Raw genomic sequence first — 16,867 nt, 5'->3', positions numbered from 1 at the left:
AGCGGGAGCCGGACAGGAGGCGGGGCCCGGGGCGGGGCCCGGCCAATGATGGTAAGGAGCCGGCCTCAGGGGCGGGATCAAGGGAGAAATTAAGCCAATGTACTGGGGAAGCTCGGCAGCGGGGCGGGACTCGGCAGGACTAAGGAGGCTGGGGGAAGGGCGTGGCCTTCCTCGGAGGCGTGGCTATTTGGGTCGCGAGGCGGGGCCTGGGTGGAACCCAGCCTGCGGCAGTTGAGAAGCCAGATTAAAGGAGCTCTTGCTAGTGCAGTGTGAAGCCCGGCCAATGGAGGGGGAACTTGGGGGCAGAGGGGCGGGGCTGGGGCGGGGCCGGGAGGAGCCGAGTTGAAGCAGGTGGCCAGCGCGCCGGAGCCCACGTGACACGGCGGCACGCTGAAGAGCTCGTGGCCGCACGAGGCTGCCGGAGCGCCGTGACTGGAACGTGGTGAGCACGAGCTCGCACACGCCCAAGCCTCGCGACAATTTGCCCTCCGAGACGAGCCGTTGGGCTCGCGCCTGCGCACTGCACGGCTCGCGCCTTCCCGCGTTTTTCTGGATTCTTCTGCCCCCAGAAGGGAAACGGCGGGCGCCCGTGCCGGACTGTGGGGCTGTCGGGGGGAGGGTGACCACAGAGACCCGAGGGACCCGCGGTGGTGACTTTTCCTCAGCGCTGCTCGGCCAGAAGTCGCTGTTCCAGGTTCAGACAGTGAGGCTCCTCTTTGACCCAGGCGGTCGCCCTTCCCCGCACTCCGGCCCTGAGAGAGGACTCTCCCTTCTCCATACCCTCCTCCACAGAGGCCAGGAATCCCAGACCCAAAGGCTGATAGTCGCTCTCCTGAGCGGTTAGACGGCTCCTCCGCCCAAATAGCGTAGCCCAGCGTTGAGTAGAGATCACCTCTTCTGGAAAAATGGAGAATGCGAGCTTTCCGTGACTCCTTCAGTGTTTCCGGCCTGGTTCTGATGGCGCCTCTAGCCCCAAATCGTTAAGCGCGTCGCAGTCGGGTCCTTGAGGAGTCCCGTTCTAGCCTTGTAGAAATGGAAGTCTAGGTGCTTCTGTGAGGGGGTTTTGGGGGGGGGTTCTTGTTTCTCGTTTGCACCCTGTGAGCTGGTTTCCTTTCACGGGCAGTTGACTCCGAATCCTGGGGATAGGGGTGTGTTTTAAGCTGCCCTGGTGTGTGCCTTCCTCGGTGTTTGGGGAGTGACTCCAAACCGGAGGTCGGCGTTGGGGCCGTGGTGTCTTTATCGCCCTGATGCCTTAGGTCGGGACTGTCTCCGTCTTTTTTTTTTTTTTTTTTTTTTCAGTTGAAGTAATAGACGATTTACAATGTTGTGCTAGTCTCTGCTGTACAGCAGAGTGACTCAGTTATACACACACATACGTTTTTAAAAATATTCTTTTCTATTATGGTTTATCCCAGGAGAAACCATAAAAGCTGTGCTTTTCTTTTTCTTTTTTAATTTGACGTGTAGTTGATCTACAGTGTGTTCTCCGTCTTGTTTTTTGTGGGCCCCCCACTCCCCGAGTTCCAAAGCAGTTCCCTTGGAAACAAGGGGGGTCGTCGGGGCTGCGGATGGAGACGCGGTGGGGCAGGAAGCCTTCCCCCTTCTCTCGCTCTCTCCCGCAGCTGGACCACCATGCCCACCCTGCGGTCGTCCTCCTCCCAGCTGCATAGCTCCTCCTCCCCGAGCAGCGTGTCCTCCCCGCTGCGCAGAGCGCTTGGGACTGGGCCGAGGAGCCTGTCTGCGTCTTCTAGTTCGTCTGTCGCGGTGCCCTGCGATGACAGGGACTCGGACCAGACTTCGGAGGGGTGAGTGGGGTTGGTGGGACATCGTTGCCTTGTCCGCAGCTTTTCCCGTTTTCATTTAACAGACGGGTAAAGTGGCAACACGTGTGTGACGTATGAAAAGCCAGGAGATGCTATACTGGTTCAGAACAGGCTGGATTTCGGCTGTCCTATGTGTTGGAGGCGTCAGGAATAATCCATCCTGTTCTGAATCCATCATCCAACTTGCCTGAACCTTTCTTGAACACTTTTGTATGTTCACGGACAGCCTCCGGTGGGGGCCCACAGATGGGGGACAGGGAAAAGAGTTCTTTATTTGGTGCCTGAAAACTGGTGTATACTTTTTAGCTGGTGTCCTGTAGTTCTTTTGTTTGGGGTTTTATAAACAGGTCCTTATCTGTTAACATTTATGAGCTTATTCTGTGAAGATTATATGAGTATGTCTTGGGTTTTACAAAAATCTTTCCAGGAAAAAATTAATCAAGGTCTGATTTATCCCCTGGTAATTTTTTTTATTGTGGTGTAGTTGATATACAATGTTATATAAGTTTCAGGTGTACCACATAATGATTCACAATTTTTAAAGGTTATGCTTCAGTTATAAGAATATCCCATGGTAATTTTAATTGGTCTCTTCTGAATCATTTCTATTTGTCCGTGCTGCTGTTTGGCACCAGGTTATATCTATTTTGTAAATTTAACCCTAATCAACAAGACGTGAATTTGTTTTCAAGGGGTAAAATTTAACACCAGGCACATATTAATCTCTGGTTTGTGTATTAGTAATACATGACTTCCTGAGCCATTTTTCTCTACTCAGCAGTGATCCCCTCACTGCTTACATGAATATCTTTTTTTTTTTATGTGAATATCTTTTGATTCTCTTAGTCAGAGAGGATACTAAGAAAGGGTTGTCCTTCACCTACCTCAGTTCTTCATTCTTCATCTCCAGTGCTTTATTCAAGTGAAAGTTTTCCCTTAAGACATTGTGCCTACTTCCTGGCAACAGTAAGCTCATCTCCTCTTAAAATCTGAATATATTTTTCTCATGGAGAGGGGTGTAAAGTTAGAGACAAAAAGAAATTATAATTCATTTACCCTTTTATATATAGGGACTAGGGTGTTGTATCTAAGCAGAACCACACTTCCTCATAGGGATAGTGAATCTTTGTCAGCTGGTGAAGGCAGTGACTTCGAAGACAACTTGAGACGAAATGTAAGGAAGAGAGCAGCAAAACGACCACTCAAAACAACCCCAGTGAGTCAGTTTTGTTTTGTTTTGTTTTGTTTTTGAACCTGGTCTGGGAAGCAGCAAAAGAAAACCTAGAAGAGGTCAGCTGATATGCTTGATGAAAGGACAAGGCTTAAAAAGTGTTAAGGGACAGAAGTAGGAAGAAGGCAGATTTTGAAGAGCAAAGAATAAGAGAAGAGGGTATTAGGGTATAGAGGAACAGGAATGGGGCTTAGGGACTTTTAAAAGGACAAGAGACTAGAAATAATAAAGTTTACAATATAAAAATCAGCTATTTCTAATCTGAGTCAGTAACTCAAACTCTGTTGTGGAATTGGCAGCTTAAGCCTACTTGTGTGATGAGACCAAGTGTTAATGTCACTTTGACTTTTTAAAGATATTCATGATCTCTTTACACTTACTAGGTGGCAAAACGTCCAAAGAAGGGGTCCCGAATGGTACGTGCTCATGGTCAGAAAGAGTCAGAGCCACCAGCCAGTGATCTCTTTGATGCTGTGAAAGCTGCCAAAAGTGACATGCAGGTAAAACAGAGTGTCTCACCTTTGTTTCTTGATACCTTCTCACCCCTTGTTGGGTGGAAAGATAAGTAGAAGTGCCTACAAACTTCATTTAATGTAGACATTTTAGTGAATGTAACCTGTATCAGGAAAGGCAGATAAGACCACAGAGTGAATCCTTGGAGTGATTGATATAAGGGGGATCTTACATGAGAGGGAATGTTCCTTTCCTAATAGTATCACAGAACAGGATAGATTTTGCCTTGATTGATTGACGGAGGAGACAAGGAGAGGCATTGGATAATGTAGAAAAGAAGCTTGGATTTGGGTGGCAACTTGTTCACCCTTGTCACTTTTTAGCTCCACTTTTACAGTTATACCTAATTTTTTTCCCTCCCCACATACTTTTTCTCTTCTTACATTTCTTTTTCAATAATTTTATTGTAATTCTATTATCATCTAAAAACATGTAAGGCATATATGCACTTAAACATTTTTTTTCAGTGATCACCCAGGCCCTAGCCCCAGCTCAAGAAATGAAACCTTAATGGTGCTGTAGAGACCCTTGTGTATCTTCCCTCCACCTTACTCCCCTAGTTCCCTCACCACCCAGAGATCACTACTAGAATGAATTTTCTGTTAACCATTCTCTTGTCTTGCATTATAATTTTATCACTAATGAATGTGTTTTCCTTAATTTAAGTGAATGAGTCGTTCTTTAGTTTTCTGTGACTTAAATTATTTCAGTTGTTTGAGATTCACCCTTATTGATGTATAGTGTGGATTTTTATAGTTTTTAGAAAAATTTAGAATTTTCAAACATACGGAGTTTTTCTATTTTTATTTTTGTTACTGGTTTCTATGTGTTGGAATTCTTTGGGGCCTGGGTTGAAGATGGGTTGTTAAGAGAGGAAACCTACGTTTGCTTCTGGTGGTTGAGTGAGGACACTCCAGAATCACTTTTAATTAAATTATCTGATTGAGGGTATTTTGATTGTAGAGGTAATGTGGATCTGGACTGCAAATCCAGATATGGGAACTGGCTTATGGTTTTGAATTCTCAAGGGACAATTCGTTTTTCCCTATACCCCACACTAAGGTCATAACAAGCTAGTTTTCTTGCTGGCCCCATCTTACCTATAGGTTTATTTCTCATTCTTGCTTTCATGAGGGTGTGACTCTTTGCAGGAACCTCCTTTTGGACTACTCTTTTTGGAAGCCCTTTAGGCTCTATCTCCTATGCTCTACATTCCATGCAGCCATCTGGACAGAAAGTTAGCTTCCTAACTTTCTGTCTGTAGTTAAGAGACCCCTCAGAGCAAAAGTCAGCTTGCTTATCTCTCAGAATTGCTACCTTCACTTCATTTTTGGCTTTTATGGAATTTTACCTTTCATTCTGGTTTAGCAATACATTTTAAAAGATGTTTTAATATTTTAATCAGAAGTTTAGATGCTTCAGTTAGAAAGCTTATACAGAATTTCTAGTCTGTCATATTGCCAGAAATAGAAATCATCCACATTGTTTTCCTAGTCCTTGGTAGATGAGTGGCTGGATAGCTACAAGCAAGACCAGGATGCAGGATTCCTGGAGCTCATTAACTTTTTCATCCGGTCATGTGGATGTAAAGGTGAGGAAACTCCTACCCTTTTCTAATCCCCAGCCTTTGCTCCTATATTGTAAAACTTTTTCTCCTTTTAGATGTGTAGGATTAGGCATTTCCTAAATAAATGGAGAGGGAAAAGCATAAGAAAAATTTCACTTATTTAACTAGTATCAACTACATTGTTGATAGGTAAATAGGGAAGTGATCCAGTAAGGAAATGTATTGGTTTGGAGACAAGACCGTTTGGAGAAAAATAAATAATCATGCTAATGTGATGGTATGTTGTTTACAAATTTGGAAATGGACCATCAGACTTTTACTCTTCCTTTCTCTAAATGAAATAATCTTTTATTTTCTTATTCCTTATTTCTCAGCCACTTCATCTCATATTTCTCCACTGAAGTTGTGGGGCCCCAGGTCCCCAGAGGCCATGACCTAACTTTAGTCTTATAAGACTGCAGGTTGTATTATAAGAATCTGGCATAGTTTTCTTTGTTTTTTGATTGTTTGGAATATTTTTTTTAACCATAGTTTTCCACTGTTTGATTCCCTTGGGTTTTCTAGAGAGGTTGCCTTATAGCAGGTACTCAGTTAGATGGTAGCAGATTTATGACTAGGATTCAGGTCTTCTGATTCCCCACCTAAGCTCTTTTCAGTACATTTCCTAGCTCATCTTCAAATGTATATGTTAAATGGTCATAGTGTCCTGTTATTTGCCTTCTAAGTACCTCATCTCCTCCATTCCTCAGGCACTGTGACCGCTGAGATGTTCAAGAAGATGTCCAACTCGGAGATCATCCAGCACCTAACAGAACAGTTTAATGAGGTGGGGGAAGACAGTCCAGGATCCTCTTGCCACTCTTTTTTCAAAATACAAGGCCCATTATCCTCTTCTTTCGGATTCTGGGAAATAGGATAGCTTTTAGAAAGAGGAGTTTAATCTCTTGGGAGCAAAGGGGACCTATACACGTTATCTGAATATGCCTGTAGAGTTGAGAATGAGGTATAAGAGATACATTTTTACTATACTATTGGGTTTTGACATCCAGTCCCTGTGACTTCGTAGACCTGGTAATAACTTTTCCATCCTTTTCATGAACTCTTTTACAGGACTCAGGAGACTATCCTCTGACAGCTCCAGGCCCATCCTGGAAGAAGTTCCAGGGCAGCTTCTGTGAATTTGTGAGGACGTTGGTCTATCGGTGCCAGTATAGTCTCCTCTATGATGGCTTCCCTATGGACAACCTCATCTCTCTGCTCACTGGCCTCTCAGACTCCCAAGTCCGTGCCTTCCGTCACACTAGCACCCTGGCTGGTAGGCAGTCACTTTTATTCTGTATATGTTCTCTTGGGGGTTGGTAGAACTTTCCTCTGTTCTCCAATCCTGGATCTTCTTTCCTACCTGCATTCTAGCTCTTTACTTCAGGGTCATGCTTCTTTTATCCCAAACCTCCATCCAGTTTCTCATTAGTGGAATTGTAAAAAGGAGTGGATTACAGTGATAGTTTCCAACCTTAATGTGTTTCTTATAGCTCACCACTGGGAATATGCTAAGGATTAAAGGAAGCCCAAAAGAGTTAGGGAGAGAAAAAATCCACTCCAGAACAGTGAGTCTTAGGATTTTAGGGTCACCCTGCTCTAGCTTTTCTTTTTCACTGCCCTTTTTTTTCCTTCTTTTTTGAACCTACCCTCCCTCCCTCTGACTTAAGTAATGATCTCTTTATCTTGTTTTTACTGACACAAAGCCATGAAGCTGATGACCTCCCTGGTAAGAGTTGCCCTCGAACTGAGTCTGCACAAGGACAACAATCAACGTCAGTACGAGGCTGAACGAAACAAGGGGCCAGGACAGAGGTCACCTGAGCGACTGGAGAGCCTGTTGGAGAAACGCAAAGAGGTGAGAAGTGTTCCCTGCCTCTTCCCTCCTCTCCTGGCTTCCATCACAGCTGCTGCAGCCCACCTTATCAGTCCCCAAGCTTCTCTCTGCCAAGGCACAGTCCCCCAGGCAAGCTTTCAGATCATGAATGATGGAGTCTGGCAATAGTTTAATAGACCCCTCCGGTCAGAGGTTATTGCATACTCACTTTGTTTCTGGGATGTGGGCTCAATAGAGCATTTCTAGTTTAGAGTAAATTTTAGAGTTCTCTATAATTCCACTTTTGCTCAGTTTCCATTGTCTGCATTCATTATCACAGGTGTTTAAATGTTGTGCCTGCATCTTGTGCAGGGGGTTAAGCATTGACTTTCTTGTCAAGTGTGCAGTATGCAGGTTACCACAGGAGTACTGAAGGCGAACCACTGATGCGGGAGGCCAAGTTTTCAAGGAATGGATAGGACACAGGCCTTTCAATCTCTCCTGGGTTTAAATTCTGTTCCAGTTAGCTACTAGCTCCATGGCCTTATGTAACCTCTAAGCTTCAGTTTCCTTTCCTTTAAAAAGGGGATAATTCTTTTTGTGAAGATTAAATGAGATGAATAAATTGCCTAGCTGGGCACATAGTAGGTACTTGCTTTGTTTCCTGTTAAACTTGAAGAAGACCACTGGAGGACATAAACCCCAACAAAATCTTTTACACTGATTAAACCTTCAAACAGCTGTGTCTGTCATGAGACTAACACTGATTTTCCCCTCATTCCCCCTAAGTATCTGAGACCTCCCCCACCATGAGGTTGGCAGGACTCATCATGTCTAACTATGCCAGTTGACTGTTTTCCAGCTCTCACCAAGGATATCTTCCATGCTAAATCATTAGAGAAAAATCTATGCCTTCCTGATTCTCTTTTGCTGTTTTCACTGTCAGTATGTCTTAAACCTCATGTGTACTGGGTGTGTCTCAAATCTTAAATTATATACATTAGGGTGACTCCTATTATTTGGACTTCTCTGGGCTCTTGCTTCATCAGTTATCGTTTGGCTTCCTGTCTTTAATCTCTCCCTCCCCACTGTTTTCCTCTCTCCACTTATAAATGTATATAAGCCCTTGAATCTTCTTTCATTCTCCTGTATAAGCTACTCCATTTCTATCCTTCCTTTTAGTATTTCCTTACTTCCTTAATATCCAACTGAATCCTTTCACTACGTAGCTTCTATCCCCATTTTTTTCTTTCAAGTTATTTTCTCCAAACCAGTGACTTCTTAATCCCTATAGCCAATGACCTTTTTTCAGTCTCCCTTTTCAACTTACATAGAATTTGGTACTGATGACCCACCTTTCCTCCTTCCCTCCCTCTCTTTTTTTTAAATTTTATTTATTTATTTATTTATTTATTTTTATTTTTGGCTGTGTTGGGTCTTTGTTTCTGTGTGAGGGCTTTCTCTATGCGGCAAGCAGGGGCCACTCTTCATCGCGGTGCGCGGGCCTCTCACTATCTCGGCCTCTCTTGTTGCGGAGCACAGGCTCCAGATGCGCAGGCTCAGTAGTTGTGGCTCACGGGCCTAGTTGCTCCGCGGCATGTGGGATCTTCCCAGACCAGGGCTCGAACCCGTGTCCCCTGCATTGGCAGGCAGATTCTCAACCACTGCGCCACCAGGGAAGCCCCTCCCTCCCTCTCTTTCCTTTTCCTTTAAATAAGAAAATTTTCAAACGTTCAGAAAAATAGATAACACTGGTAGAATGAACGCTGCATATAAATAATCTAGATTTAACTAGATTATTTAATTTAAATCTAGATTTAACTAGATTTAAATCTAGATTTAACTAATATTTCACTACATTTGCCTCATCATCTTTTTTTTTTTTTTTTTTTTTTTTACTATTTTGTACTAAATTATGGACATACTGGTATTTCAACCTGAAGACTTAAGTGTGTCGTCTAAAAAAAATGTTACTACATGATCCCAATACCATTTTCATATCCAAAAATATTAACAATGATTCCCTAATATTTTGTAATCGCAATTCATATTTAAAATTTTCCATTTGTCCCCAAAGTACCTTTTATATCTGGTTAATTCCAACCAGGATTTAATTAAGGACTATGCATTACATTTGGTTGTTGTGTTTCTTAAGTCTCTTATACAGAACCTCTGCCCACCCCCCATTTTCCCCCAATATATTGATTTATTGAAGAGTTGGGGCAGTTGTCTTAAAGAATGTTCCCTTGTAATTCTGCTTCCTTGTTATCTGTTATTCATCTAATCTAGGGTTTCTCAACAATGGCATTTAGGGAGCTGTCCTGGCATTACAGGATGTTTAGCAGCATCTCTGGCCTCTATCCACTAGATGGCAGTAGTACCTTCCCAGGTTATGACAACCAAAAATGTCTACAGACATTGCTGAATGTCCCCTGGGAGCCACCAGTTGAGAACCACTGATACAATCTCTTCTCTTTTTTTGTTAGTTCCGCTTCTTTTGCCAAACAAACTGCATTTATTAAAAATTTTTTCCCAATTGTTGTTAGTCAAAAACATGTGTAACTACCAGCTAGGGCCTCTGAATAGCCAAAGATAGTCAAAATAATGAGACACAGAAGGGATATTATTTTTTCCAAACACAGATCTCTGAGGCATTAGTTGACTATACGGCTTCTTCCAGAATTAGAAGGTTTAACCTTTTTCTATTCTGAGAACGTATTGGCTACATTTTCTTTTTCGCTGCTTTTGACTGATAAGTTTCATTACTTTCATTTGCAAACTCCACCCTTCTCATCAACTTTGTATTTTAGATGTATCTATTGACTGCCTGATTTCACCGGCCTATCCACTGTCACAAGTGGATGAGTAGGTGATATTCTTTTCCAAGGTATCTAATCCATAGAAAGAGAAAGTTAGAGGCCTGTAACTTTCATACCTTACTATAGATGTGTATTTCTCATGTGGGGGAAAAAATGACTTGGGGAGAAAGAAGTATTATGAACGTGTGGGAAATAAAGCCATATGTCCTGAAAATTAAAAAAAAAAAAATTAGAAGGTTTAAAAGGGAACAAAGGATACCAGAGGTTCAGACTGTGTCCTCTTATTAATAGGAAGTAGGTGGATGTCATGCTTTTCTTATATTTTTGTGGCCTTATATTACTGGGGGACATGAGAGATTGACCTGTTACTCCCTGTCCTCCAGCTCCAAGAGCATCAAGAGGAGATTGAGGGAATGATGAATGCCCTCTTCAGGGGTGTCTTTGTACATCGGTACAGGTGAGTTACTGGGCTCCTCTCATTGAAGCAGCTGGTCCTCAGTTATGGAGTCTGTGGAAGTGTGACAAGGTCTCCTCCTAACCCTGAGTTATCTGGTTAGTCCCACAGCTAGTGCAGCAGGGGCAAAAACTCTAACAACAAATGCTCCAAATTAGGTTTAGTTTATCCCCGCCTACAAAGGATTGTGTAAACTCTTCTGGGAGAGACGATAAGAGGGTAAGGCATTGCTGAGTATTCTTCTGCTCCAGCTTTGCCTGAGACCTCCCCTCCCCCATCTTCCTGGGGCTTGAGCCTTGAGAGGACAAGAGCAGAGAGCCAAAAGGCAGGGCCTTTCTGAGGGTGTACAGCTCGGCAAGCCTTTTCCTAGCCCACTTCACTGTGCCTTACACTGTGCTAAAGGCAGGGGAGTTTTATACTGTAAAGAACATCTTCCTCAGTATTTGTGTCTCACTCTTACCTAGATTTCAACCTCTGCCTTTCCAGAACCCTTTAGCTGATGTAATCTTATCTTGAAGTGGAAGCAAAACAGACACGTGGATATATTGTACAACACAGGGAATATAGCTTATATTTTATAATAACTATAAATATAACCTTTAAAAATTGTGAATCACTATGTTGTACCTGAAACTTATATAATATTGTACATCAACTGTACCTCAGACACACACACACACGCAGTTTGGGCAACAGCTAAATTAAATTCCAAAATCAGTTTTTAAAAGGGGCATGGAGGATAAGTTCAACTATTTTATAGGTTGGTTACAGAAATAAAGTGTTCACTTTTTAAAATACTCACATTGGGAGGAGGAAATGAAAGGCCTAGTACCTGGTGTTTAGTCAAGAAAATAGATTCTCCTGTGACAAAGAGATATCTGCTGGGATGGAAAGTGAGTTTGGAGAGAAGGTAATAAGGGTCAGTTTCTCTCTGTGCCTAGGGATGTCCTTCCTGAGATCCGTGCTATCTGCATTGAGGAGCTTGGGTCTTGGATGCAAAGCTACAGTACCTCTTTCCTCACTGACAGCTATTTAAAATATATTGGCTGGACCCTGCATGATAAGGTGAGAGTTGAGTCAGTCCTCTTCCCTGCCCTGGGATGCTTCAGCTTTTCCTGGTACTGCCACTTAGGTGTTTCACTAGTGGTCAGTGATCAGCTCATCAAGACACTGAACCTCGAAACTCCCCCAGTATTTGGGAGGGTAGGATAAGTTAGGAGAGAGAAAGATATATCTCGGCGATTAAATGCCTCAAAACCACAGTCGAGTGGAGAAAGACTTTCCCTGTAGAAAGGCGAGAAAGTTATTGACAGGGTGGTAATGCAAGTGCTAGGGTGGTAGCCAAAAGATCCTTTTAATCATGATTGCTAAATTCTGCTGTGATCCTTTTGGATTTTAAGTGAGAAGACAGCTGTTCATTGTCTCTGAGACATTTCAGAGTCCTCGATACAGAGGACACCCAGGCCCAGAATGAGTAATCTGAGAGGGAAGTATGGAGGCCCAGTGGGGGTGAGTAGAGGAGGAGTCGGCCACATTTCCCTTCTCCTCAGTAGCATCGAGAAGTCCGTCTGAAGTGCTTGAAGGCTCTAAAAGGGCTGTACGGCAACCGAGACTGGACTGCACGCCTGGAGCTCTTTACCAGCCGCTTTAAGGTAAAATCGGGACAGTGCTCCTGTGCTTGGCTCTGTCTGTGGTTCCCATTTCCCCACCTCGTTTACCCATGTCTGTTACTTTTATATATCCATAGATATCCCAGTGTCTGCTTCTACACCCTGTCTTTAGGAATCCCTCAGATTCTAAGAAAACGGTGTTTTGGGATGGATACAATGAGCTATTGAGCAATGTTCTCCTTCTTACAGGACCGGTTGGTTTCCATGGTCATGGACAGAGAGTATGACGTGGCAGTGGAGGCCGTCAGGTTACTAACACTTATCCTTAAGTGAGTCCTGGGAAGTGGAGAGGCAAGCATCTCAGACTTACCTTTTCAGCATCAGACAGGCCCTTCCAGAGTCCTATCCCTCCACGGATTGTAGGTTGACTCTTGTTTATATACAGGTTGAAAGACAGAGGTCACTCCCAAGTTGCAGGATCTCCAGGGGGCAAATTTCCTAGCTTCTCTAACTCTTCATATCCCTCTGTTTTCCACTCTTCCATTTGAAAGTTCTTTGTGAGTTAATCCTTGTTGGTTTTCCCTTTTTGTTTCTAGCCTTAGTTGTGCTAGAGGACGACATCTATGTCCACCTGCTTCTTCTGCTTTTCTCCTGGCAGGAACATGGAAGGGGTGCTGACAGAGGCAGACTGTGAGAGCATCTACCCTGTTGTGTACGCCTCTAACAGAGCCCTGGCCTCTGCTGTAGGGGAGTTTCTGTACTGGAAGTGAGTGGGCCTCTTTTCGTTTGTTCCTTCAACACCATCATCTGTTGTTTTCTCTCCATCATCTGCTGCTGCTCTTTCTAAGGACTTCCCATACCTATAAAGTCTCCCTTGGTGTCTCCTTCCCTTCTCAACGCCTTGGGGCTTTCCTTAGCTCTGCGCCTCTTTTTCCTTTAATCCTCTCCTTGGACTGTTTCTTCCTTCCATGGTAACTGTTGCACTGCTTACTTCCTTCCGTGCTATGCCCTTTCCCTGTGTCCCCTCTACCAGGCTCTTCTACCCTGAGTGTGAGACACGAACGGTGGGTGAGAGAGAGCGACGCCGAAGTCCGCGCTCCCAGAGGACTTTCTTCCACCTTCTGCTGTCCTTTTTTGTGGAGAGTGAGGTGACGTATGGAAAGGAGCTGTTGGGCTCTCATGCGTAAGACCTTCAGGTAGAGAAGGATGGGAGCTGGCACTGCAGAAAGGAGAGAAATGGTTCGTTAGTAGCCAATTCCTAGAGTTCTAACATGTGGCTTCAGTAACTTAACATCTGTCTTCTTCCACAGCTCCATTACCACGCTGCATACTTAGTAGACAGCCTGTGGGACTGTGCAGGGCCTCAGCTGAAGGACTGGGAGAGTCTGACAAGCCTGCTGCTGGAGAAGGACCAGAGTGTGTGCCATCTGGTAGCCAGGGCAGGGGACCTCTCATCTCCTAGTAGGAAACCAGGAGAGATTTCTCTCCTGACTTGTGAAAGGCATAGGTGTCATGGGCGGTGGGGCGGTGGGGTCCTTGGAGATGGAGGGTGCCACCCTGTGATTCTGTGTTTTCCATCCTCCTGCCACCTTAGACCTGGGCGACGTACAGGAGAGCACACTGATAGAAATCCTTGTGTCCAGTGTCCGGCAAGCTTCCGAGGGTCACCCGCCTGTGGGGCGGGTCACGGGGAGGAAGGTATGGCACGAGTGGCAGGGTAGGTTGGTTAGCAATATTAAATCCAGGCAGGTATTGTCCGTCCTAACCCTCAAGTTTTAGGTTCGGGTGCTCCTTCCTCTGCCCCTCAAAGAATTCCATTTCCAGAGAAAGAAATCTGAAGGGGGCTGCTGAGTTTTCCTTCCTGGGAAGATAAGATTGTTGGGCAGAGGAATACATGTACACACACTTTTACCCCCACCCCCAAATGATTGTAATTCCAGGGCTTAACCCCCAAAGAACGTAAGATCCAAGCCGATGACAAGGTGAAGCTGACTGAGCACCTCATCCCCCTGCTCCCCCAGCTCCTGGCCAAGGTAGAGGTGCCCCACTGCTCAGCCTCTGGGAATGAGCGGGTGGAAGGAAGTGGCCTCCAGATTAGCAGTATAGCAGGTAATAAGTAGGCTTCCCTCTCAATCACCACAGTTCTCAGCTGATGCGGAGAAGGTTGCTCCCCTGCTGCAGCTTCTCAACTACTTTGACCTCAACATCTACTGCACCAGGCGCTTGGAGAAAGTGAGAGAGGAGGACACGTTCCCTATACTTTGCTACTTACGTCCTAGGGCCAAAGGTTCTACTCCTAGTATCCGGTTTTTCTCAAGAACCTGGATTCTAGAAAAACCAATAAGCCCTCCCTTTCTGAGGCATTTTATCCTTGAAGTTTAAAGCTTTCGACCCTGTTTCTTTTCTCCCCACCTCTAGTCCCCTCCGGAGGAGTTGTCCTCCCCGCCCCCCCACAGCACGGTCTTCTCCCACCTTTTTCTCTCTCAGCACCTGGAGCTGCTCCTGCAGCAGCTCCAAGAGGTGGTGGTGAAGCACGCGGAACCAGCGGTGCTTGAGGCTGGTGCTCATGCCCTCTATCTGCTCTGTAATCCGGAGTTCACGTTCTTCAGCCGGGTGGACTTTGCCCGCAGCCAGCTTGTGGATCTGCTAACTGACCGCTTCCAGCAGGAGCTTGAAGAGCAGCTGCAGGTTGGGAGTGGGGCTGCATGACAGGACACCCCAGTCTTGTGTGGGAGAGGCCCCAAGATGGGGGTGTGGATCTGTGAGTTCTTGGGAAAATCCCATTGTGGACCTTCTTTCTTCCTCAGTCGTCCTTCCTAGATGAGGATGAGGTGTACAGTCTGGCAGCCACTCTGAAGCGCCTCTCTGCCTTCTACAAGTGAGCAGCTCCCCTCCTGCTCCCTCTTCCGTTTCTACCGCTGTCTGTGGGGTTGATTTCTCTCATTCTCTTCCAGTGTAACGTTTTTCTCTCCCTGCCCCCCAAAGTGCCCATGACCTAACCCGCTGGGAGCTCTATGAGCCGTGCTACCAACTCCTCCGGAAGGCTGTGGACACAGGAGAGGTTCCTCACCAGGCAAGTAGACAAGTTGGAGACGTGGAGGCAGGAGAGGAGTTTTAAGGGCCATGTCCTAGGTGGCCGCCTCACACGCAGTTCGAGTCCCAGGGCTGTGGAGCGGGTGAGAGAGAGAGATCTTGATCATGTGTGTCGTTCCTTCCATCCCAATCTTGGAAGGTGAATGTACTTTCCAGCACCTGAAAACAGCCATTCTCTCTGGTTTCTGGGGAGTCAAGGATAATATTGAGGGGGTCTAGGAGACTTTAAATAAATTAGGGAGAGGTGGCATTCCTACTCAGGATAGAATCCTCTGAAGACTTCCAGAATCAGTTTTTTTCTACCAGAAAAGGAATTGGGTCTCTCCTAATCTCATTTTCTCTCTTCTTGTCTGCTTTTTTCTTTTTTTCCTCCTTTGTGTGTATCTGCCTGTCTGTCTCTCTCTCCCCACCTGCCTCTTACTCCTGACCCTCATTTTGTAACATTTGGTTGTTACAGGTGATCCTGCCAGCCTTGACTCTTGTCTATTTTTCCATTCTCTGGACACTAACCCACGTTTCTGGATCAGGTGCTTCCCAGGTGAATATGGGTCTGAGTAGGGGGAACGGGAATGGAGGAGCCCGTGTCTTCCTTCATTTCTCCCTGCTGAAGCCATTGTCTCCACAGAAGCAGCTGCTGAGTTTGAAGGGCAGGATGGTGACCTTCTGTGAACTCTGCCAGAACTGCCTCTCGGATGTGGATCCTGAGATTCAGGAGCAGGTGAGCGTTTACTCAAGTGAGCGTATGTCAGGACGCGAGTCATTCCCCCCACCCCGACCCTGTGGTCTGAGGAAACCCCGTTCTGAGGGGAAATTAGCAATGTAATTTCTGTCTTGGTCAATATTCTGTCCTTTTTAAGCGTTCATTTTTTTCCCTGACAGGCTTTTGTATTGTTAAGTGATCTGCTGCTCATCTTCAGCCCTCAGATGATTGTCGGGGGACGAGAGTTCCTTAAGCCCCTTGTCTTTATTCCTGAAGCCACTCTCCAGTCTGAGCTGGCCAGCTTCCTCATGGACCACGTCTTCATCCAGCCTGGAGAACTGGGCAGTGGTACAGGGGCTCTATACCTGGGGCTCAGGCATATAGGGCAGGAGGTCTGAATCTGTGATTCTGATGTTTCCATTCTCCACTTGATGTGAACCAGGTCATTCCCAGGAGGATCATTTACAGATAGAGCAGCTGCACCAGCGGCGCCGCCTCCTGGCTGGGTTCTGCAAGCTGTTGCTTTATGGGGTGCTGGAGATGGACGCAGCCTCGGATGTTTTCAAACACTACAACAAGGTACAGCAGGGCGCCAAGCTGAGCACGGCCATGGCTGCAGATGCTGTAGCACTACAGAAAGGAGGGTTGGGGAGATGATGGTATCAGGCTTAAAAGGAGAAGCAGGGGGGAAGGCCAATAGTTTAGAATAAAGGGATAAAGAAAAGAGACTTAGTAGTAAATAGTTAATGGAGAAAAAACTGTTAGGAGGAAGAAACTCATTGGAGGGAAAGTATCTTATTCTTCTTGTCCAGACTTTTTTTTTTTTTAATGTGAATCTAGTCTATGGAATGGGGTAATGTAAGAAAGGGAAATAAGAATGGAAGAGGGTTCAATCCTCACGAGGTACCTAGATATATACCTCATTTCCTCAACCCACCATTGTGTTGATTTCTGTTCGTTGAGTACGTACTATCCCAGGCACTAAGGACACCTCAGTGAACAAAATAGTCAATGGTTCCTCCTTCCTGGAGCTTCTGTTCTAGTCGGGAAAGACAAATAGCAAAGGCTTCGGTGCTGGATGACACTGGGCTCTGGCATGCTTACTGCCCTTCTTCTCCAAGAAATGGGCTCAGGGCAGAGTTTCTTCCCTTATTTGCCTAAACTGATTTCTTTGGGGCTTTGTACCTGTTGGTTAGAGGTGT

General features: G+C 45.4%; 1 protein-coding gene across 1 annotated transcript in view; it reads left to right on the top strand.

The window, feature by feature from the left end:
* The first annotated feature begins 583 nt into the window (after window positions 1-583).
* The window catches only part of STAG3 (STAG3 cohesin complex component), a 31,063-nt gene continuing 14,779 nt past the window's right edge, over window positions 584-16,867 (top strand). Inside the window, exons 1-25 of the mRNA XM_068565607.1 lie at window positions 584-694; window positions 1,623-1,805; window positions 2,937-3,039; window positions 3,438-3,554; window positions 5,062-5,158; window positions 5,884-5,960; window positions 6,245-6,449; window positions 6,880-7,031; window positions 10,192-10,265; window positions 11,204-11,327; window positions 11,816-11,914; window positions 12,122-12,201; window positions 12,531-12,638; window positions 12,906-13,020; window positions 13,183-13,288; window positions 13,467-13,570; window positions 13,813-13,905; window positions 14,015-14,104; window positions 14,360-14,560; window positions 14,680-14,750; window positions 14,858-14,945; window positions 15,423-15,503; window positions 15,591-15,683; window positions 15,845-16,013; window positions 16,108-16,244. Coding sequence (XP_068421708.1) covers window positions 1,633-1,805; window positions 2,937-3,039; window positions 3,438-3,554; window positions 5,062-5,158; window positions 5,884-5,960; window positions 6,245-6,449; window positions 6,880-7,031; window positions 10,192-10,265; window positions 11,204-11,327; window positions 11,816-11,914; window positions 12,122-12,201; window positions 12,531-12,638; window positions 12,906-13,020; window positions 13,183-13,288; window positions 13,467-13,570; window positions 13,813-13,905; window positions 14,015-14,104; window positions 14,360-14,560; window positions 14,680-14,750; window positions 14,858-14,945; window positions 15,423-15,503; window positions 15,591-15,683; window positions 15,845-16,013; window positions 16,108-16,244 — 2,757 coding nt within the window. The 5' untranslated portion in view covers window positions 584-694; window positions 1,623-1,632. The remainder of the gene's footprint in view (window positions 695-1,622; window positions 1,806-2,936; window positions 3,040-3,437; window positions 3,555-5,061; window positions 5,159-5,883; window positions 5,961-6,244; window positions 6,450-6,879; window positions 7,032-10,191; window positions 10,266-11,203; window positions 11,328-11,815; window positions 11,915-12,121; window positions 12,202-12,530; window positions 12,639-12,905; window positions 13,021-13,182; window positions 13,289-13,466; window positions 13,571-13,812; window positions 13,906-14,014; window positions 14,105-14,359; window positions 14,561-14,679; window positions 14,751-14,857; window positions 14,946-15,422; window positions 15,504-15,590; window positions 15,684-15,844; window positions 16,014-16,107; window positions 16,245-16,867) is intronic.

This window comes from Eschrichtius robustus, chromosome 16 (genome assembly GCF_028021215.1).
Source record: "Eschrichtius robustus isolate mEscRob2 chromosome 16, mEscRob2.pri, whole genome shotgun sequence".
Taxonomy (NCBI): Eukaryota; Metazoa; Chordata; class Mammalia; order Artiodactyla; family Eschrichtiidae; genus Eschrichtius; species Eschrichtius robustus.
Note: the sequence above shows the minus strand (reverse complement) of the source record. Positions and strands in the feature narration are given on the sequence as shown.